At 42.1% G+C, this 24,052-nt stretch overlaps 1 protein-coding gene across 1 annotated transcript in view; it reads left to right on the forward strand.

Moving 5' to 3' along the window:
- LOC128836122 (mucin-5B-like) overlaps positions 1 to 24,052 on the forward strand; it is a 69,921-nt gene that overhangs the window by 27,880 nt on the left and 17,989 nt on the right. The window contains exons 15-28 of the mRNA XM_054026137.1: positions 2,390 to 2,516; positions 6,768 to 7,017; positions 8,249 to 8,301; positions 10,193 to 10,293; positions 10,733 to 10,884; positions 13,517 to 13,655; positions 15,481 to 15,591; positions 16,292 to 16,471; positions 17,589 to 17,825; positions 18,567 to 18,723; positions 21,459 to 21,587; positions 22,071 to 22,155; positions 22,353 to 22,390; positions 23,213 to 23,380. Of these exons, the coding sequence (XP_053882112.1) occupies positions 2,390 to 2,516; positions 6,768 to 7,017; positions 8,249 to 8,301; positions 10,193 to 10,293; positions 10,733 to 10,884; positions 13,517 to 13,655; positions 15,481 to 15,591; positions 16,292 to 16,471; positions 17,589 to 17,825; positions 18,567 to 18,723; positions 21,459 to 21,587; positions 22,071 to 22,155; positions 22,353 to 22,390; positions 23,213 to 23,380 (1,927 nt within the window). The remainder of the gene's footprint in view (positions 1 to 2,389; positions 2,517 to 6,767; positions 7,018 to 8,248; positions 8,302 to 10,192; positions 10,294 to 10,732; positions 10,885 to 13,516; positions 13,656 to 15,480; positions 15,592 to 16,291; positions 16,472 to 17,588; positions 17,826 to 18,566; positions 18,724 to 21,458; positions 21,588 to 22,070; positions 22,156 to 22,352; positions 22,391 to 23,212; positions 23,381 to 24,052) is intronic.

A 24,052-nucleotide genomic window follows, 5' to 3' on the forward strand; every position in this document is an offset into this window, starting at 1 on the left:
AAATTGCTGCTGGTTTCTCAATGCAAACATTTTTGCTGGGTCTACTTCCTTATCACTGGCAATTAACAGATTTTTCAGTTCCTACTCTGGGGCTTTTTTTTAAAAGACAACTCCCTCTGTGAGCACAATTCTTCCAGGCTTTTTCTGTCAGGATCTTGATCATGGGTCACTCATTGTAACTGATTTTTAACCTTTAAACTCTCCAATCTCAAAATTAATTTTTTGACAAGCGTGTGGTTAATTAACCTGTGGTAATATGTATCCTAGAACTACTACGCCACTGTGACCGGGGTCCCAGTGGGGCCAGCTGTGGTCACTCAATTAGGGTGAACTACAAAGAATGGGGCAGACAAACCCCAAAGCTGGTGGATAATTCAATACTTAGATTTACCAAACCAGCATTAAACAGCTTCTGTTATACCTTACTGGTTACTCAGAAGTTCAAACAACACAGTTCCTTTAAAGTGATCCAGCCTCAGGCCTCCATCCGGGTACCCTCGTCAAATATGATGAAGTTTTCTGAAAATTTTATTTCATCGTATGAAATAAAAGGTTCTACCAATCCCAAAGGATCGGACACATTACCTCCCAGGTTATTGAATATTCCAGATCTAACCCAAATACACACTTATGCCAATTGTTATTAACTAAACTAAAATGTATTAAAAAAGAAAAGAGAGAGAGAGTATGGTTAAAAGATCAATATACATACAGGCATGGGTTCAATTCATTGAGGTTCAGATTCATAGCAGAGATGTTTCAGAGTAGCAGCCGTGTTAGTCTGTATCCGCAAAAAGAACAGGAGTACTTGTGGCACCTTAGAGACTAACAAATTTATTAGAGCATAAGCTTTCGTGGGCTACAACCCACTTCTTCGGATGCATCCGAATAAACAGAAGGTTACATCAAAAGTCTATTGTTTACCCAGGACTGTATGGTCAAGAGGAGTCTAGAAAACTGGACTATTTCTGAAAGAACTCTTTGCAACTACAAAGCTCACCATCCCTGCTATAGAACAGGAGTACTTGTGGCACCTTAGAGACTAACAAATTTATTAGAGCATAAGCTTTCGTGGGCTACAACCCACTTCTTCAGATGCTCTGATGCATAGCCCCATTGTAGTCAATGGGGCTGCTCATATGTCTAAAGTGAAGCATAGGCCTCAGTGTTTTGCTGGACTGGTGCTTTAGTAACCAGCAAGGCATTTAAACTAACTAGTTTGATATCTTGCCACAAATGGTGCTAGCTCATTTTCATTGTGAAATGATAAGACTTGTAGGTCTCAAGGTCTAAATAAAAGAAACTGAATAGATGGAGGTAAGACACAAGCTTTCTGTGCACTTTGTTTATACCTAGAAGGTAATCTAACATGTTACTTAAGGAATCTTCTAAGAAAGATGTTATAATACAGTTCAGTGCTTCTGAAACATCTTGGCTTCACACTTAGCTTCATTTAAAATTCAGATCTAAAAAAAGAATATATTCAACATCAGCGGCTTTTATATCATACTCTTTGTGGTGAAGAGACATTAGTCACTCCCTATTAAAATTGCAACAAACTGTCCTTAGAAAGCCTTGATTTTGCACCTCTGTAATTATGATACAGAAAAACTGACTTGCCCTGAAAATGGCCATGTTTATTCTGAAGGTAAAGAAGTTTCTGAAAATTTTGAAAAAAAAAACCTAGTGTTTTTTTTTATACAAATCACTTAGATCACCCGGGATTTTAACTCTGACTTGTCCAATGTGCCTTTGGGTCCAATTAAAAAATGGCTTGTAAGTTACCTTTCAAATGTTCCAAATTATTAAATCTCATTGAAAATTCATGGGCCAGCTATGTTTAAAATAGGTTGCAATTAACCAAAACCAGGAATGAATTTTGTTGTGGATAATTTTGCTGCTCCTGTTGATTTCAGTGAGAGTTATTGGCCTAATTCTCCCACTGATGTCAAATGGGAGCTTTTCCCATTAATATAAGCAGGAGCAGGCATGGGCACTATATGAGCATGTTGCCTTCTACTGACTGGTTGCAGCTTAGAAAGAACATAAGGGTATTTCTGTAGGTGATAGCTAACAGAGCTCTTGCTTTAGCTCAGTCGTAGAGGCTGTGTTTTTTAAGAGGGAGGATCAGGGTTTCAGTCTCAGCTAACCAAATGTGTGTTATGAGGAGGCAATAATCTGTGTACCTTAAAAGTTGCAAGCACTGTCCCATAATAAAGTTGAATTTGTTCTCTTTGTAATCCAAAAAAGGAACATTCTTTGGCTTTCAAATATTGAGGGTTAAGTCTCACTGGCAACGAGTTCATGATCATATAAATAGTTAAGATGGCTCCTTGTTTCTGCTGCTCGGGCTCTCATCATAATATCAGTTTCCTTGTGTATTGCCTAGAACTGTGTTTATGACACTTGTAATGCTGAGAAGAGTGAAGCGGCCCTGTGTAGCGTGCTCTCTACATACTCCAGAGATTGTGCTGCAAGAGGAGTACACCTGAAAGGCTGGAGGCATGGGGTCTGTGGTATGTGTAACATATTAACATCTGTATGTGCACAGGAGAACACATTTTGGAGCTCTTACGCTGTTGAAACAACTATGTTCTGTGCTCACGTGCCAAGGTGATAGGTATCTTAGAAATAGGATAGAAGTATACTCTGGACCATATCCTCAGCTTGTTGTAAATTGATGTTGTTCCATTGAAATCAAAATAGCTATGCTGATTGAAACCAGATGAGGGTCTGACCTTGTGTGTTCTTTCTATGGGAATAATGGATGAATTTAGCATTCATGAAAATGAGGGATTAATATCCTTAGCTAAATCAAGGCCTAGCATGGGCAGGAATTAGGCAAACTCTGAATACAAAGGACTCCCAATATATTTTAGTCTTGGCTGCCATAAGATCCATTTCTGTTCAGTTTCTGACCGACAACATCTACCATTACACCGCAGTCCTTACCTATACACAAACTTGCACCATTTTAATTAAACTGATTTGTTTTATGTTACATTAAAGTAATAGTTTCTTGCATAAAGTGTATTTGCACATATCATCTGAGGATCATAACGTACTTCATAGATATTAATTAATTCAGCCCACAAACTCTCCTGTAATTTAAGTACTAATATCCCCATTGTATAGATAGGTAGTCTGTGGCACCAAGCGATTAAATGACTCTCAAAAGGCCACATAGCAAGTCAGTAGCATCGACAGCAATAATATAGGAGTCCTAGTTTTCAGTGTTCTGATCTTACTACTAGATATCTGTGTCTCTTATAGACCATTTCAATAGTCTTTGGGGGGGTATATATGGATAAATGCATTTATGCTTATAAATGGGTATATATTACATCACAGACTTCTTTTTGCTAAATGGGGTTACTCCTTTGGGGCTTGATCAATTCACTGTAGAAGTTAATGGGACACCTTCCACTGACCCCACTGAGTACTGGATCAGGATCAACACCCAGGGTAATTTCTCCATTACCTTCATTTTTATTTCTGCATTGCCATTCTTCCATTGATGATCAGAGGATTCATCTGATTAACTCTTGCTATCATAAGTGCGGCTTGTTTGCAATAATTCCCAAGTGATTGGTATGAGAATAGCTGCTCATTGACAGCAGTTTTGGAAGATCTCTCATTTTTCCTATGAATGATTTCATGACTGGAAACCAATCTGAATATAAAGCTATAAGATAATGGTATATATGCAATTTAGATTTCCCTTGGATCTACTATAGTTTGTCTATCTATTGGTTAATTACATGCCTTTGAGGCAACTTGAATTTTCCAGATGTGGTAAACAATGTAATTAGAGTAGTGACTTGTAGAAAGAATTTAAAATTACAGTACAAGCAATTTAACAAACTTTTGATACAGTAATTCAAAAGGAACACAGTGTATTCTACAGCTGATTGCAGTAGAAATATACAGCTGTATGTATTATATACAGTGTCTGTCTATTGAAAGCTTTCCTGACAGGTGAAGAATTGTGGAACAAGATGCACTTCAGTGTGTGCCAAAAGTTAAGAACTACATTATGAAAAGCAGGAGAGAGCTGTAGCATTGGTTTAAGAAACAAAACTCCATTCACTCATGATGAAGTTGGTAATATCAGCTTCAAACAATACCCAATTTACCCTCTAAGGCTGGGAAAAAAATACTGATTGTTCAACCTTCACAATACTTCTTTGCCTTCAGACTTGTTTAAAGAAGAATAAGTACCCTTTTGGGAACATACCAGTGCTAAGAATAAAGTCTGTTGGGCAGCATTATTCATGAGAGAATGAGTAAATAGGCCAGATTGTGCTCCATTTCACTGATGTTTCACACTGCTTTGATTTCCAAAGCTCTTTCAGATACTGCAGAGATATTAAAAAAGGGCAGGACTGCAGCCAGATGCAAGGCAATTCAAACCTCAAAGGTTACACATCTTTAACAGTGAACAGTATAATCAAACATCTTCTTCTCAGAAAACCCCACAGTAGAGCTCTAATCCCTGAATTAGTTACTTATTCAGCAAAAACAGGAGGATGGAGCAGCGTTTGTCCCTCTGATGGCTCCAAATTTTGGCCCAGCCCTTCATTATATTTAGACCTGCACTGCCTAACACCACCAAGTCTCACTCCCTTTTAGAGGCCCTTGGACTGACCAATAGCCGCAGAGGACACTGCACTGCCCCACCTTATGGTTATATCCAACTTTCTGGCTCTTCCCTGTAATCTGGCACAAGATAAAATGGCAGGAGCCACTTACCTCTCAATACTTATGCTCCCAATACTTCTGTTAGTCTTAAAGGTGCCACAGGACCCTCTGTTGCTTTTTACAGATTCAGACTAACACGGCTACCCCTCTGATACTTACCTCTCAGTGTAAGCCAAGGTTATTTTACCACATACTTGGTGTAGAGATTGGAAGATGCCCTCCCCATTAGCCCATGCAGTTTGATCAGCCTTCCACTTGCTCAGAAGCATAACTGAGCCCTGTTAGACTTGATACTTTGCCTTTCAATCCACACAGAGAAGCCAAAAGACTTTGCTTCTCTTTTCCCAAAGGATGCTCCAAGAGTGATTCCGTCTTTCCATTCTTCTCCAGCGAGCTTCTAGAACCTACATGTAGTATCCTTGGCAACAGCATGTCATCAACAGAGAGTTCTCTGGCAGCTGCCCATTCAACTTAACACGTACAATAATAATAGTGTTAATTTTTTTTTTCAAATTACTCCTAATTGGAGAGTCTCATATCTTTGGTAGATCTTACTGTACTAAGTTTATGTATCATTGTGGGCCAGGGACTGTATGTAATTTCATGGGAGAGGGTGACCACAGCTCCTCCAGGAGCAAAGAACAGTGTGTGGGGGGGGAGAATTAGGCAAATTCTCTCAGGTTATAACACCTCCAGAGGGGTGCCACCACCCGGAGAGGCTTGCATATACTGGTTCAAACTGGATGCTTTAGATATCAACAGACAAAGAAAGGACTTTTGGCTAAAACAGCATGAGTTTAAACTGACTCAGGCCCTGCTTTCTGATCCAGCAAACAGACAGGACCTTCTATCCAAGGGAGGCCCCAGTCTTTCCTGGGAAGAACTGGAAGGACTTGACCTATTCATGAGGGTTCTTGTTCTGAGCAAAAGGAGTTATGAACTTGTAGCCACAGAGAAGCCCCTGTGTGGGGTTTGAAGGACTGACTCCTACCAGAGCCCTTGTTGGGGTTGGGCAGGGGAGGGTGATCTCCGGTAAGCTTCATTAGCATGTGTGTAGGTTCTTTTATTATTTTTCATTTGTTTTCTTTAATGCTTTCGCTTTAAGAATAAATGTTTTTGCTCAGAAAGAGCAGTGTGGTAATGTAACAGGCAATTATGCTGTTTCTAAATCTAGAGAAAAAAGCAAAGCAGGTCTGCTTAGGCAGTCTGACCTGCTGGGGAACAGCACAGGGAACTGTCAGCTTGGAAAATCCTTGGTCAGCATAGGTGCTGGAACTACAGGTGCTGGGGGTGCTGCTGCACCCCCTGGTTTGAAGTGGTTTCCATTCTATACAAGGTTTATAGTTTGGTTCAGTGGCTCTCAGCACCCCACCATACAAATTGTTCCAGCACCTCTGCCTGTCAGGAGGGAGAGAGATGTGGGGTTTTGCCCAAGAGAGATGATAGCTAAGGAGCCTGGAGCCTAGAGTGCATGCCCTTGCTGGACCACAGAGAGGAAATCCAGGTTCAATTGCCCTGAACTGTGACACTCATTAGTAAAGCAGAACACCGGTTTATTTTTAAACATAGGGACATATTAGAGGCAGGGCTGGCTCTAGGCACCAGCTTACCAAGCAGGTGCTTGGAGCGGCCAAACCAGAGAGGGGCAGCACGTCCGGCTCTTCAGTTGCAATTCGGCAGTGGATCCCTCACTCCAGCCCGGAGCGAAGGACCTCCTGCCGAAGTGCCGCAGATCGCGATCGCGGCTTTTTTGTTTGCTTGTTTTTTGTTTTGCGAGGGGAGGGGGGTGCCTGCTTGGGGCGGCAAAAACCCTGGAGCTGGCCCTGATTAGAGGTATGCAGTATTTGGAGCCTGACATGTGATAGCATTGTATATATTTCAGCGTTTTGGCTAATTAATTCTAAATACCTTAGGTAAGGCGGGTTCCAACACTTTCCTTTGGAGAGAGCCTTCATCGTTAGGAGGAAAAGTATATGTAGTTATTGCCTATATCAAGAGCAGAGGTGATAATTTAACACTGCAGGTCACAAGCCCATTTCAGTCCTTATTTTATTTGTATTGTAAAGATGTCTCTAAGGACTGTCCTGAAACGATGGTATTCAGCTACGATGTGAAGTTCTGTAACCACTCCTGCCGCTCCCTGAGCGAGCCTGATCTGCTGTGTAATGTCCAGAGCACTCCTGTAGAGGGCTGTGGTTGTCCCAAGGAGACCTACCTAAATGCTGATGAATGTGTGTCTCCAGAAGACTGTCCATGTTACTACAAAGACAAGACAATTCAAGCTGGGAAATCATTCCAAGAGGACAAACTCATGTGGTAAGTTGTTTCAGATGAACTGAAGAACGTATGGTAGATGGATTGTCATGTTAAACGTACACTGCAGCCCATGAGAGTAATAATCTCTGAACGAATTCATATCACACCAAGGAATGATGAGATTTTCTATTTGACAATATTCGGTCAGGTTCCACCATGGTCCAATGGACAAACCCCAAAGTGGTTAAGTCCAAGTGCTCTAAGAATGAACAAAAGGCTTCTATAACATGGGAGATGAGAGCCACACATAATTTGTAGGAGCAAGAAGAGAGATTAGCTGTAATGGGCAAGGGTGGAGTGCATGGAAAGCGAGAAGAAATGGAGAGTTGATCAGAAGTCAGGAGGAGGGAGGTCCGAGGTGCTATCAGAGTAGAAGTGACATTAGCAGGGAGGTCGGAGAGCAGTGGAGGGGGGGAGCAATAAAAAGCTGTAGAAAAAGAAAAAAGAGTGGTAGGGTGGAAGCAAATGTGGGACACAATGGTAGATTTATGAATGGTCTGGCCTCAGGATTACTCCTCATGCAGTATTAGGATTGACTGAAATTTCACTTTTGTATAATTTTGGTGGAAAATGGCTTTTTGCTAGTATTACAACTTTTTACGGAAAAAAAATATTTTTACTGAAAATTTCTTCTTTTTGAAATGAAAAATGAGAAAGGAAAACAGAACATTTTTCAAAAACAGAATGCTTTGGAGCCAAAAATGGCCTTTGAGAATCAACATTTTCCAGCATTGAATAATCAAGAAATTGACAAAAACTAAAACAATAAAAGGATTTAAATTTTCCATGACAAATAACTGGCATTTTCAACCAGCTCAATATATTACACCGAATAACAGAATCGCTAATTATAATAATGTGCACTTATATAGCCCCTTTCATGGGAGGATCTCAAAGTATTTTATAAACACTAATTAATTTAGCATCCCAAGATCCCTCTTAAGTAGGTAAGTACCATGGAGAAACAGATGCAGAAAGCTGAAGTGAACTGCCTAAAGATATAAAACAAGTCTGTTGCAAGTGAGAGAACAGAACCTAAGAGTTGTATGCCCTTCTCCTCCTCTCTCTCTCTGAAGTGACAATTCCATCTTGGCATATGGGTGATTACATGAACCACGCACTGTGGTGTGACTGATATTCACACGAGTGGCAGAGCTTTTAGATAATGTTTGCTTTCTCGTATGAATGTGAGAAGAACTGATGAGTTTCTCATTTTATGAAATATCTTTAGCAAATGTATTCGAGGAAGATTAGACTGCATTGGAGAAGCCATAATGAAAAAAGGTGAGATTTTGCTAAATTTTACCATTGAGCTGTAATTTAGAATTTAAATTGGTTTTCAATGTATTTGTCAGTTTTTTTTAACAGATAGCTGTGTTGTATGCATGTCTTGCTTCTCCCTGAAATGTGTTAATTATAGAGATGAATATTAGCCTGTTGATAACATTCTTTATAAAAATGTCATCAAACTTGCTGAACTCTTCAAAAATAGATATATCTCTCAAAGTTCATGAGATGAGAAAAGGGTACTTCTCATTTCTAGATGCTTCAGGTCATCTTAATAACTAGTCCTTCAAAGATGGAAAGATGGTTTATTTGGACTCCCTGTCCTTTTGAACACATCATCTCAAATGAATACAAATCTGGAATTTGTGTGGTGCTTATCACCTCTGTGTTTCTTCTTTTCCAAAAAGGGCATTTATTCCAATATCACAAATAATTCCAGTCTCTGACAGGGTAGAGGAATTTGTCCAGTTGTGTACAAATGAATATGTCTGAATGAGTTTTTTTCACAAGCAATTCTATATCATGCCATTGATCTGCTATAGATAAAAAATATAAAGACCTTTTAATACTGCTTGGTTACTGATCCCTCAGAAGACCTCTCAGGGAGGAACTGGGTCTTTTGCATCCTAAAGGTGTGGAAGCAGATTTTTTTTTTTCAGCGTTGACTGTCAGTGTGAAGTGCTGGCTTTGCTTTCAAAGGCTAGGCTACTTAGTCTTCCGATATACATATTTCTGCTTGTTCCCTGGATCCCTAATAGGCTGACAAAAAATCAGTCATACAAGGTACAAGTGGTATCAGTAGCTTCATACTGGCTCTGCTCCTGACAGAGTTGGTTCTCTGGTTTAAGCCAGCACCTGACTCAAAGGATTCCTGTGTCCAGGGTTGGGTACTCCATCCTTCAGTGGAGAGAAGCTAAAGCCAGTGGAAACTGACAGGTGTGAAAGGATGGGGGATCCATGCTTCCCTGTCCCCCTGAGTCTATTCAAACCATAACGTGAAAGCAAGGTTCATTGGATCAAGAGGAAGGGGGGAGCAGCTGCTGTCTGCAGCATGCTCCTATCTAAGCGTGGCATCTCCCCTTCTATACCGAAGTGGGAGGGCACAGATATGGGGATAACCAATGGCAAGAGGGTGGAGGATTCTAAATGGGAAGTCTCTCAACACTACCAACGTGGGATTGAGAGTTACAGAATGGCTGCTCCAAAGGATTTCCAGGCTGTATTTGACACACATCCCAGTATAAGGCTAGAAACCCTTTTCCCATGAGGGGAAAGGGACAGGAGTTTCCAGTACACCATCTGATTTGAATTTTTGTTTTTAACAAATAACTAAACAGAAAACTTAACAATTTTTTTTGTTTTCCCAAACCATTTTAACTTAAAATGATCAGTTTTTAAAAACCAAAAACTGAAAAATGTTACCAAAACCCAAACATTTTACCGTACAATGTTTTGTTTCTGGTTTTTCTTCAAAATGAAAACATTTCAACCAAAATGAAAATTTTCTGTGAACGTTTTTGTTTATATTGGAAAATTATTTTGAGAAAAAATATTAAATCTGAACAAGTACAGTTGAGACCTCTGGAGACTGATCTTCATAAAGAAAATCAGTGGAGTATTAATCTTACATTTTATAGAAAAAGAAAAATATTTACTCTTTGTAAAGTTCATCAATGGGGAAAACATCTGAAAAGACAAAAAATGTCTGTCAGTTTCACTTTTTGAATTCAGCCAACAGCTCAAAATTGTATAAAAGAAATTCCCCCGATCCTAGCTGACATGCTCAATTATGTATTTTGGGAACTGTCTAGGCTGGCACAAATTGTTTGATGGCATCCATTCCAGTTTCACCAACTGACCCTTCTGTAATGGCTTTTCCCTCTTGTAGATTGTCCTGCTCCTATGTTTTACTTCGACTGCAGTTCTGCCGGCCCAGGAGCAATTGGATCTGAGTGTCAGAAAAGTTGTAAGACACAGGATATGCAGTGTGTAAGGGGATAAATTCATATCAAAAGAAGATGCATGGCTTATTTATTATTTTGCATGCATGATCGTACTTAACAAATGCTAACATTGCACTGCTCACAAACCACCCTTTCCACTGATAACAATAGAGAAGCAATAGCTACCCACTTTGTATCATGCCCTGTCTGTATTGTCATGTTAATGGATATGCAGCAATCTGATTTGACGATTTTTAAAATCTTATTTCCCACTGGTATAGAATAAATTAATGTACAGAAAACCAGAGATCTGTAAAATAGTTGGGTTCCAAGTGAATCTCATAGACCTGATTCTTAGAAGGCTTCCAGCACGGCTTCTGATTTGGCAACTGCAACGTAGCAACCAGAACTAATTGTCTCCACTTTTTCTTTCTCCTTCCTGGATGATTAATACATCACCTTGCATTGTATTTGTATGTTCACAGTATGTCACAGAATGTGTCTCTGGCTGCCTGTGCCCCAATGGGCTTGTATCTGATGGTAAAGGGGGCTGCATTGCTGAGGACCAGTGTCCATGTGTCCATGGAGAAAATTTCTATAACCCTGGGGAAAGTATCACAGTCCGCTGTAACACATGGTATGATATTCCACAAAGTCTTAATACTTGTTTCTTCATAAGGTAATAACTCATAAAATGCAGGCCAGTAAAACAATGAGAGTTAATGCACAGAAGCAGGATGTATTTTGAGATCAGTGCTGGATCTTCCCATCCATTATGGAGGCTTCCTTTCAGTACCCCCACACTTCCACTGGGAATAAAAGGGGAAAGGTGTTACCCTTTCCTGTCTGCACCACATTGCACTAATTCATATGCATATATAGCGACAACAGGTATCATCTCCCCCTTAAATTACTTTTGACCACTTCTGTGAACTGGTCATGCACATAACCTGCCAGGAGCATGAAACATGAAAATCCCTGCCTGGTTCAGGGATGTGGCCTCTCATTACATAGGTATACAGGGGTGAGGCTGCCGGCGGCTTCCATCCTTACCAACCCCTCTGCACAGGGACCAGCCACTTCAAACAATTAAAGGAACTAGTTAGAAAAGTGGACTGGACTGAAGAACTCAAGGATCTGAATGTGGAGGAGGCTTGGAATTACTTTAAGTCAAAGCTGCAGCCTGCATCCAAAGCAAGGGGGAAAAAATCATAGGGAAGGATTGCAGACCAAGCTGGATGAGCAAGCATCTCAAACAGAGAAAGCAGAACATCTACAAGGAATGGAAGATGGGCTGGATCAGCAAGGAAAGCTATCTCTTGGAGGTCAGAAAGCCTAGGGAAAAAGTGACAGTTGCCAAAAGTCAAGCAGAGTTGGACCTTACAAAGGAGATTAAAACTAATAGTACAAGGTTCTATAGCATCCGGCCCTCCAGACGTTTTAATCCGGCCCTCGAGCTCCCACCGGGGCGGGGTCTGAGGCTTGTCCCGCTCTGGTGCTCCAGCTGGGGAGCGGGGTTAGGGGCTTGCCCCACTCTGCGCGGTTCCCAGAAGCAGCGGCATGTCCCCCCTCTGGCTCCAACACGTAGAGGCAACGAGAAGGCTCCGCACGCTGCTCCAGCTCCCATTGGCTGGAAACCACGGCCAAGGGGAGCTGCAGGAGCAGCGCCTGCGGACAGGGCAGCGCGCAGAACCGCCTGGCCGCACCGCCGCATAGGAGCTGGAGAGGGGAACATGCCGCTGCTTCTGGGAGCTGCTTGAGGTAAGTGTCGCCCAAAGCCTGCATCCCTGACTCCCTTCTGCACCCCAACCCCCTGCCCCTGCCCCAGCCCTGATCCCCCTCCTGCCCTTTGAACCCCTTGGTCCCAGCCCGGAGCACCCTCCTGCACCCCAAACCTCTCATCCCCAGCCCTACCCCAGAGCCTGCACCCTAGGCCAGAGCCCTCATCCCCTCCCACACCCCAACCCCCAATTTTGTGAGCATTCATGGCCTGCCATACAATTTCCATACCCAGATGTGACCCTCGAGCCAAAAAGTTTGCCCACCCCTGCTAAACACTGAGGGGGGGGGAGGTGAAGATTAAAGATAATCTAGGCATGGCCCAACATCTAAACAAATACTTTGCCTCAGTTTTTAATAAGGGTAATGAGGATCTTAGGGGAAGTGACAGGGTGTCTAAAGGAAATGAGAATATGGAAGTAGAAATTAGCACATCTGAGGTGGACGTTAAACTCAGTTTAATGGGACTAAATGGGGTGGAGCAGATAATCTCCCTCCAAAAATATTACAGGAACTGGCACATGAAATTGCAAACCCAGTAACAAGGATTTTTAATTAATCTGTAAACTCAGGTTTTATACCCTATGGCTGGAGAATTGCAATTTCTACTACTTAAAAAAAAAAAATAGGGAAAAAGTGATCAAGGAAACTATGGGCCTGTTAGTTTGACCTCAATTGTATGTAAGGTCTTGGAATAAATATTGAAAGGGAAAGTAGCATGAGTTGTTTTAATGCAATTTAAACAACCAAAAGAATCAAAATGTAGAAGTCAAATATGTGTCTCAATGACATGATCCACAGTCTTGAACCCAGGCCTATAAGAGCAGCTATATTCCAACCTTCCACCTAGCAGCAGCTTAGTTAGGATCAATGAATCCTAGCTTTAATATGAGGCTCCACCCCGATGTCCAATTGGTGCACTCCCAGGGCTGATTGCCTTTACTGAAGCCAGCAGCAAGAAGCTGTCTGAACAACTGGGCTCACCCTGCTATACTGTATGCATACTACTGTCTGAGCCTAATTTCCTAGTGTTCTGACCCGGCTTGATTCCTCCCATCTGATTTATGGTTCCTGACCTCCAGTTTGTCTCCTGCCTCTGCTCTCGCTGGTGACCTGACTCAGGTTCCGAACTTTGTTTCTGATCTCCAGTTTGTCTTTTGCTTCTGACCTCCTGCTATCCTGATCCTGCTGATTTTTGCTTCCTGTCTTGTGATTGTGGATTCTGACTCTAACTACTAGATCTGGCTGCCTGCAGCCCGGCTTTGACATTCAATATTCAGCATTCATGTTCTTTTTGTGATTGTTAAGCCAATATTAAAGCAAGGCCTCAAAGTAGCTTACAGTCCAACACTGCTCATATGAGAGGCCACTGTGTTCTGTGATCCACTAAAAGGGATTAATTTAAATATTCAGTAATTCTGTATCTACCCAGAGTTATGTAAAACCATCTTTGATGTAAAGATCGTAATGTTTTGCCTTCCATCTCCTAGCACATGTAATAACAGACAGTGGAACTGCACAGAGAACCCTTGCCAGGGAACGTGCACCGTGTATGGAAATGGACATTACTTGAGCTTCGATGGAGAAAAGTTTGATTTCATGGGAGATTGCGATTATATCCTAGCTCAGGTAACAAAGCATCATTACCTGTCTGAGAGCTGTTGCTCTTCACAGGCTCAAGTTGCAGTGCTGTTTGAGTAACTAGATGGCTATCACACACAAGGTAATAGGCACCAATCCTGCCCCTCTACCTCTGCATGGGTATAGGAGATCCCAAACTATATCAGACCTGGTGATGTTCCACCACAAAAGGGCAGGGCAATCAGGAGGGGCAGTTACTTCCTTGGCGTCTCCCTCTAAGTTATCACACAGAGAGATTTTAGGGGTAGAGCAAGACTGTGCCATGTAGATGCACTAGTCATTGCCCCTGGTAGAATTGGGACACTAAACTATAAACTCTACTTCAGTCTCTGGGTTGAAGTAGGAGCAACAGAGCAGGAGGCATCCTCTCCAGGGAGAGATGAAGCACAGGAGACTGAGCACAGGGCACGGGATTTTGAGCTGAGTGAATAATGCATAGGTATCTGTAAGAGAAGGTTCTGACTGGCAGCTGAGTACCATGGCTCACTCTCCCTGGTCTCTCTGCTAAGACTGGCAAGCTAACTGAAAAAGGAAATCTGAGAGGAGATAATAATGACATTGGGGGTACTCTCTGTCCCTTGATATTGGGGGGAAAGGTGTGGAGGCTGACTCAGGGCCACATTCAGAGTTGAGTGTAGGTAGCACAGTTGGTGTCACCAGCCCATTCCATCATATTACTTTTCCTGATAAATACCTTTCTTCCTTCCACCAATTTACCCTAATTTAGACTCCCATAACTCAGCTAGACGTCAGGGCCCAGTTCAGAGGTGATGTGAAGGGGCTGCAATGTATCCTTGGAGAATTGATGGAGATTCTAAGGGCCAGATTTTGATACTCACGGGCCATATCTAGACTAGAAAAATACTAGGTGAAAGCTTAGGGTTGACCACAACCATCAAGCATGTGTTTAAAGGCGTAAAATCCTGTCTGTATTGGTGTTAGCTAACATTTTAAAAAATGACCTGTTTTCCTAGTCTAGGCATGGCCTTACTCCCTGTGTTGGACCATTGGCTTCTATGTAACCACTCACCAATAAAGAGATCTGGCCTTAAAGTAGTGTAATCTGTATGTTTAACCAGTTTAGATTTCTTTACACTTCCTTTTGAATTTGGCCCTCCCAACCCACATCCAAATAATGCCAGCCTGATTCCAGTGTGTTCTGTTTGTTGGGTGTGTGCTATTAGATGGTTAACATAATTGAGGGCCAGATTTATCCTTGGTGTAACACTACTGACTTCAGTAACAGCACTGTTTTGTAGAGTATGCTAATTCTGAGTCCACTTGAAAAACCAAATGCTTCTACAGCACAGACAGTCCAAAAGTGACAACACCTTTTTGTGAATGAAACATATGAAGGTTTAAACCTGCATATTAGTGACCTTGGATGCAGTGAAACTCTTTTTGCGGGGAGGTAGAAATCAAGGCCTCTATTATTTCGGTGTTTTGAAATGTAGAGGTTGCAGTTCTGCTTATAGTGAAGAGCCTGTGTAGAGTGAAAAATGCATTACAGAACGGTTTTACTGTATATATTTGGACATGTCAGGTGGGGTCTTATAAAAGTGTTCAGCATTAACCTAGCTCTTCACTCTGTTAAATTTTCCCTTGACTTCAACGTGAGATGAGATAGGCCAATGCTGAGTGCTTCTGAAAATCCCATCTGTAACTTTTTTTGAACAACAACAACAAAAAAAAGACAAGAAATGTGGAGTCAAATGTTAGAAATATAGTTCATTTACAACTCCCTCGTGGACATTCCTAAGACATGCGCTAGTCAGATAACAAGATCAGATATGCTTTTCTTTATTTGTGTAAGGACTTTTGCCCCAATAACCCCAATGATGGCACCTTCCGAATTGTAACTCAAAACAATGCGTGTGGGAAATCACTCTCCATCTGTTCCTTGAAGATCACATTGATTTTGGAGGTGAGTCCAACCTTAACTCTGGATTATGTGGGAGGAGCTGATAGAATGGGATATCTGTCTTAATTTTATGAGTAATGAATTTATTATACCCTAATACTGTGATGCAGCTAATATTAGAGATGTCCCAAATGAAGCCCTATGGCCAAAAAGCAGTGGTAGGTGAGGGTGGGAAGGGATTGGCATGTGGAGTAGATCAGCAGGTGCAGGGGGACTGGGTATTTAAGCTAGCGATGGGAGGGAAGCAGGGAAGACAGCAACAAATGAATGTGTGAAGGGAGTGTTGACATTTAAGGGATGAGAAGAGGAAGAGACAGGCAGGCGTAATAAAGAGAATTCCAGCACATCTGAGTGTGTGCTTCAGGGAGCTGCTAAGGCCGAACTCAAGATGGCAGCTGAATTTCCAGCAGAAATGGATTTCTGTGACCAAGAAAAGGCTTTTTGAGGAAGCTACCCTGAAAGATTCTGTGGCCATGGAGTCATGGGACCAAATTCTGCCCTGTAGACTTCAATGATGGTGCATGGGTATAAATTGTCCCAGTGGGACCTTGGCCAAGATGCAGAGGTTCAAGGGTAGAAGAAATAGGATGGGGTGTGATGCAGGGATCTGAATGAGACTCCTGCACAGAATGGGATAAAAGTTTCCTAGTCAGTTGTGACTGCATTCTTGTTTCCTTCAGTGCAATTTAATTCCTTATTCTAGAACATTGAAATCAGACTCCTGGAAGGAAAAATTCAAGAGATAACCACTGAGCCAGATGCTGTAAAGAATTACAAGTTGGATCTCAGGGGGGTTTATATTGTGATTGAAACTTCCCAGGGAATGACCTTCATGTGGGACCAAAAGACCACAGTAATTGTTCTAGTGGCACCCTCTTTCCAGGTGGGTACAAGTGCAGCAATTGAGGGACTGATTTTCAAACTGTGCCTCCATTTCTATGATGGCCAATTATGTGCAGGGCCGGCTCCAGGCACCAGCCAAGCAAGCTCGTGCTTGGGGCGGCAGATTCTAAGGGGTGGCTTCCCTCCAATCCTTTTTTTTTTTTTTTGCTTTGCTGCTCTGGCCGTCCCGCAGGTTTTTTTGTTTTTTTGTTTTGCTTCGCCGCTTCGGCTGCCCCATGTGGAGGAGGGGAGCGCCCTGCTGGGAGCAGGATGCATGCTCCATCTACTCCAGCTGGTGCTAGGTCTGCAGCAAGCCCATCAGGGCAGCCCGCGTCCTTCCCTCCCCGGCGCGGAGCCCTCCCAGCAGGTGGCGCGGCAGGAGGGGCTGTGTGGCGAGTGCCCCACTGAAGGAAGCCCTGGCCGCCCACCTTCTCTCTCTCCCCGCCCGTGCTCTCTCCCCCCCCTCGCTCACTCCCCCTCCCCCGGTAGCCGGGGCACACACTCTGCTGCCCGGGACACATCTGCAGTGCAGGGAGTCCCCCTGCACCCTGGCTCCGGCCGCCCCGCACGTTTTTGTTTTTTTTTTGCTTCGCTGCTCCGGCCGCCCCGCAGGGGTTTTTTTGTTTGTTTGTTGGTTTTTTTGCTTGGGGCGGCAAAAAAGCCAGAGCCGGCCCTGATTATGTGCAAATGAATGAATGAATTGTCAGAGGTTTTTTTTTTTTTTAGTTTTGGAGGCGGAGAGGGTTCATCTAAAAATTATGCCTGCAAAAATGGAGCCCCTGTTTAAAAATCCTGGCATGAAAACAGATTCATTCTAATGAGTAAGAGGGCACTAATTGATTGGCATAGTTACATTATTTCATGATCACATCAGTATGAAATATTCAAATTATTGAAGCTAGATGTAAAGCCAGGACAGGACTATACAGGCCTTTAATGGCTACATCTTGTTACTTATACCTCAGTTCTTTCCAAGATGTGTTCTGCAGGTTGGTATGTTTTCAGGAATGTTTGGAATTTGCAAATATTTTTACTAGGCTTTTACTAGCAGTTTGTTAGTTCATTTTCTGTGCAAAAACAGACCTCATTTTGTTTTAAAATCTGTATAAATTCTTCAGGGCAAAGTCTGTGGCCTTTGCGGTGATTTTGATGGCCGTTCAAAGAATGACTTTACAACCAGAGGGCAGTCAGTGGAGATGAGAGTGCAGGAGTTTGGGAACAGCTGGAAAGTCACCAGCAGCTGCTCAAACATAAACATGACTGACCTGTGTGCTGATCAGCCTTTCAAATCTGTACTGGGACAAAAGCACTGCAGCATTATCAAGAGCAATGTCTTTGGGGCCTGCCACAGTAAGGTGATCTCTCTCATTATCCCAATACTCTTGACACTTCAGAGGCATTTTCTGTCATCTCTGTGCAGCAGATTTACATACACAAATCCTATTACTATTGAAGAGAGCTACATAAATACGTAAGAGTAGAAGAGCTACATAGACCACCCTTTCACTGTTACACCAGTGAAATCCCATTGTATCCTTCTCAAGGAAATATACAATGAAACTTGTTTTAAGTGACCAAAGACCCAAAAGATAATGCTTGGCTAGAAGAGGGTAATATCTAAGAACTGGCTGGAAACCTTTAGGATAATATAGCATATGGTTGCCAAAGACAAGTGAAATCCTGGCCCAGTTGAATTCAGTGGACCCAGGATTTTATCCTAGCTACTTTGAGGCGATACCTGCCTATTAGAAAGGTCTCACAATAGATAGCTGTTCTAAACAGCTCTAGTCCTATGCTACAGAGCATATGTTCTAAAGATACCTTCAGTGCAGGTTTCATCATTTTATACATTTGAATCACAAAATTTATAAGGTCCAGCTCTACCAAAACAATCCAAGCAAATGAAAACAAGGCAGCTTAAAATGCTAGTCAAATAGCCTGATACCTTTAAGATATAAATATCCCTCATAGGCTCATCCAAATGCTGCCAAAGAAACTGACACTGAATGGCAGATTTTTAGAGCCCTTTGTCTCCTCTGAAGACAAAGTACTGAGAAGGAATATGTGTTATAACAGAGTTTTTGTTATTTTGTTAGATCAACCCGATGCCATATTATGAGTCTTGTGTGTCTGACTTCTGTGGCTGTGACAGCGTGGGAGACTGTGAATGCTTCTGTACCTCAGTAGCTGCTTATTCAAGGAGCTGTAATAGAGTTGGTGTCTGTATTGACTGGAGGAGACCTAGCATTTGTCGTAAGTACTCGCAGATGGAAATGCACATTAAGAAGTACTGTCCATACAGCGAGTTATATTCCAGATAAGAAGGATAAAATCCTAACCGATGTGCAGGTGCATGACTAACAAGCCCTCTTGCTTTAAAGAATTAGAACATGGACCTTATCCATTACACTGCTCTACAGCCAAAATGCTTCTGAAATAAATGTAGTCAAACTTCACTAATTCTGGGTCACTGAGAACGAAAATGATGCTTAAAATTGTTGATTGGCTCTAGTTTTCAAGATATGCTATTGGGTCAGTATATACGACCCTTGACTTGGGAATGGCGAAGGATAAGTGAGTTATAAAGGGAAGGGATCTCAATTTAAACCAGAAATGACTAAAATACATCTTTGACTGGATCTGTGAATAAATCTATGACTGGGTTTGGACAGTACTTGCTTTTTAGGCAAAACAATGAATGATGCAATCTGAAGCTGGTATTGTGTCATACCTGATATGAATTGCATCATGTTATTCCTAGAAGTCATGGATGATGCAATCATAACGAAGCTTACATCACTCTGCTGAACAAATTGCCCTATATCAGCTCTAGAAATCATACAGTATCGTGCTCTCTTATTTGTCAGTGTTTGATTTTGCAAAGGGACACATTTCTGTTTAGCCAAAGTGAGCAGAGATGCCTCATACTTGTGTGAACAGTGCAGATAACTTCTGCTATGTTTGTGGTGAAATGACTTTTGCATCACAAAAGCGCAGTATAACCACTATGGTTAAGAAAGCCTATCACCTTTATTTTGGCTGCAAAATTGGAGATCAGGACAAGAGGTGGGCCCCACACATACGCTGCAACACTTGTGCAACAAATCTTCACCAGTGGTTGAACAGGAAAAGGAAATCTATGCCTTTTGCAGTGCCAATTATTTGGAGAGAGCCAACAGATCATACCAACAATTGTTACTTCTGCATGGTGCCTCCAGTTGGGAAAGGTGTGTCAAAGAAGAAAAAGTGGACTGTGCATTATCCAAACATTCCATCAGCTATACGCATAGTACCACACGGAGAAGGACTGCCGGTTCCTGATGCACCAGAATCATTCTCACTTGAGTCAGACGAGGAAGAGGAAGAGGATGAAACTTCTGGTCCTGAACCATCAATGTCACAGGACCCACATTTTCTCCCATCCTCCTCCTCTAAACCACACCTCATAACACAAGGTGAACTGAATGACCTTGTCAGGGATTTGGAACTACCCAAGAGTAAGGCAGAGCTGTTGGGCTCCAGACTACAGCAATGGAATCTCCTGGCAGGTGATGTTAGGGTTTCCATGTTCCGTGACCATCAAAAGGATCTTGTCCCATTCTTCTTCATGGAAGGTGATCTTGTAGCCTGCAACAACATCGATGGTGTGATGGCACCCTCAACATCGTTCACAATCCAGATGAGTGGAGACTGTTCATTGATTCATCGAAGACGAGTCTTAAAGCTGTTTTACTGCATAATGGCAATGTTTTGCCATCAATTCCAGTTGGTCATGCAGTCCATATGAAGGAAACTTATGACAACATGAAACAACTTTTGAGGTGCATAAACTATGACCAACATCAGTGGCAACTTTGTGGCGATTTGAAGGTTGTTGCTCTCTTGCTTGGTCTGCAGACTGGATACACAAATTACTGCTGTTTTCTCTGCGAATGGGATAGTCGTGCAAGAGATGCCCACTACATCAAGAAAGATTGGGCACTCCGACAGTCACTGGAGCCTGGGAGGAAAAGTGTTCAGCATCCACCACTTGTTGAATCAAGGAAGATTTTTGTTACCACCCTTACACATCAAGCTGGGTCTGATGAAGAACTTTGTCAAGGCCATTGACAAAACACAAGCAGCTTTTAAGTACCTCCGTGGAAAATTTCCAAGGTTAAGTGAAGCTAAGATAAAGGAAGGTGTCTTTGTTGGTCCTCAGATTTGTGAACTTCTTCGAGATGATGCATTTGACCATGCACTGCGTGGCAAGGAAAAGACGGCATGGAAAGCCTTTCAGTTAGTGGCAATAAATTTTCTCGGAAACAACAAGGCAGACAACTACAGGTTGTTGGTGGAAAACCTCCTCAAGGCATATAAAAGCCTTGGTTGCAACATGTCACTAAAGATAAATTTTTTGCACTCTCATCTAGATTTTTTTCAACCGAACTGCAGAGCAGTGAGCGACGAACATGGTGAGCGATTTCACCAGGACATTGCAACAATGGAGAAACGCTTTCAGGGCAAATGGAGCCCATCAATGCTTGCAGACTATTGCTGGACAGTGACAAGAGATGCTCCATTTAATGAATACAAGAGACAAGCCAAGAAGCGCCAAGTAGACACTGAATAGGACTAAACTATGTACATAATAGTTTTTTGCCTTTTGTTTCATAATAAATTTTATTTATATAACCCTTTTGCTGATTTTTAAAGTGTTACATAAACAGGACAGGTGAAATATTATCATGTAAAGCAACCATAAACACATAAAAAGACCTAGGTTTACAATTTATGATTAAAACTCTACTATCTACACAATATACATAGACGTAAAATGTAAAAACTTAAATATCTTAGAAACAGTAGCCAATCAGTTGTTTTAATTGTCATATTGGATTCAGCACATCAAAATACATAATAAATAGCACATTTTATCTCTGAAGCAGACGACTTCTCAAAAATTGTAGACCAGTGTTATCTGAGATTTGGCATTTTTTCTCTTTCAGCTGTGTTCTGCGATTACTACAATCCACCTGACAAACACGAATGGTTCTATAGGCCATGTGGAGCCCCCTGTCTAAAGACCTGCAGGAATCCACGGGGCAAATGTGGTAACCTGCTGTATAGTTTAGAAGGTAATTCTAGTTTGCCTTTGATGGGTCTTAAGCACATGTTTAAGTGCTTTACTGTAGGGGCCTAAACTAGTCCAATCTTGTTTTAAATGTCTTAAGCAATGGGGTCAATTTGTCTTTCCTTGGAAGACTAATCAAACTGCCCCAGAGCACCACTGACCAAATTCTTCCCTTACTCCCCATGTGACTGTATTGACATCAAGGGGTGTAAGTCAGGACAAACTTGGCCTGATGCCTTCAAAGTCTTGCAGAGTTAGAGGGTCACTAATACTGTGTTTATAAGAGAATTATTGGTCATCTAGAGTCAACTAATAGTTGCTGGTTATAGGGAGAGAAAAAGAGGGGACAGGGGATCTATTTATGAAGAAGTCCAGCTCTGTCTGTGAAGATAAATACACATCTTTTACAGCTATTTCAGTGTGTGTGTTTGCATTTGGGTCTTTACTACTCAGACAAAAGACTCCATGCTATTTGTTCACTTTCCAGGCTGTTACCCAGAATGCAGCACTGAGAAGCCATATTATGATGAGGAACGAAGGGAATGTGTCTCGCTGCTCGACTGCATGTCATGGTAGGTCAATGGGATGGTAAGAGGTTTGGATAGAGATTGCCTATTAGCCAGGCACTACGTGGGCTCTGCTAGTAGGGAATCTCTGCAGTTCAGGTGGTTCTCTTTTTAATTGGATACAGTTGTGAATGTATTTTGCTACTCTGTAAGGATTTAAGGCAATAAAGCACTAATCATGTTTGTTTGTTGTTTGTCCACAGCAACCCTAAAGAAAAACTGTGCACAGAGGACTCCAAGGGTAACCTTCCTGTCAGCTTAATGATTAATAATTGTTTTCTGTTAGCACAAAGAAGCCCCAGCAGAAATGGGGCCCACTGTGACGGGTACTGTAAATAACACATTGTGAGAGGCCACCTCTGCCCTGAAGAGCCTGCTATCTAGATAGACAAGACAGACAAAGATTGGGTGGGGAAACAGCGGTAAAGTGACTTGCTTGTGGTCACACAGCAGGTCAGCGGTAGAGCTAGAAGTAGAACTCAGCTCTCTGCAATGCCAGTCTCATGCTCTATTCATTGGATCACACAGCTTCCCCTTTATTCCCTTCAGCACACATTTCATGGAGATCTGAGAAGCTTTTTGTGTATTTAAAATTGTTGATAGTGGTTACCTGCCCTGTTAGCTGGTGGATGTTGGTGTCCAATAGCTTCCTGGAAAGCCCTGAGCCATAGAGGATCTTGCCAATGCATATGGACATCCCAACTATACCCACTTTCTTCTGGGAATGCCTGTTATGCGCAGGGATGGCTTAAAATAGCAGTTCTATGCTACTAATGACTCTGTGATCCAGTATTTCCCTTTACACAAGAGAGCTAGTCAAGCCAGCTTTCAGGTCACCCATGGTGCAAAAGTGGGATCTATTTTTAAAAAAATGAAATTTAGATTCTAAAGCACATCTTTGCATCAAGAAACGGAGTGAATGCTGCAGCCATGAGCACCTTTTACTTTACAGCTGATGGTCTGGGGTGGATTACGGCAAATCTGGGTTATTTTGTCTTTGTTCATATCGGTTTGTGGTGTTATGTTATCTGCTGCCATTGCATTTACCCTCTCACTGCCTCAGACTGCCTCTGCTGCTACCAGGAAAAGACCTACACCTTAAATGAAAGTATATACAGTCAAACAGATGGGGTCAGCTGCTGGAAGGCTGTCTGTGGCCCTAATGGGAATATCATTAGAACATTCATTCCTTGTGGAACATCTACAATGGTGCCTGCTATAGAGGAGTCAGGTACTAGAGTTTGTTTATATAAATTTTGGTGTATTTTAGTTGATATCAAAGTTTGCAATTGTCCCAAGATTCCTAGTCCTTAAAAAATACCATATGTATAATACAGTGTACGTGTAAGAGCTGTGTATAATTCAAGACTGTACAAGTCTCAGAGAGATGGAGTCACATTCTCTAGTCTGGCTGAGCTGAAGCACCAGACAGTTGAGGACAAAGATGGTTTTATGCCATTTTTTGCAGATTCCCAGTACATCTTTTATAGCAGCACCAGGGCTGCTCTAATTTGCACCCAGCTGCCAACAGTACCAATATCGTATAGCTCTAATGCCAACTCTTTGTTCTAAACCTTTTTCCTGGCCCCATCTCATTCCTCACAGCACTATTCCTGCTACACTTGCCCTGCAGCCAGAAGTCAGCCAATCCGCATGGTTCATCATTGCAAAGCCAGCTGTTTGTTTCTGGAAGGCCCCATATTTAAGACAAACTAAAAAATACTCCCATTGCAAAGAAAACATGGCAGGGAGGGAGTGAAAGATCAATGTGGTTGCACCCAAGGCTTTTTAAAGACCTGAAATTGAAACCAGGAATCAACCAAAAACAAATAAATGGAAAGAAGGAGAAATTACAAAGCATTAATATAGCAAAGAAAGCAAAATAAAAGAGTAAAATTACCCA

Source organism: Malaclemys terrapin, chromosome 4 (assembly GCF_027887155.1).
Source record: "Malaclemys terrapin pileata isolate rMalTer1 chromosome 4, rMalTer1.hap1, whole genome shotgun sequence".
In the NCBI taxonomy this organism is placed as follows: domain Eukaryota; kingdom Metazoa; phylum Chordata; order Testudines; family Emydidae; genus Malaclemys; species Malaclemys terrapin.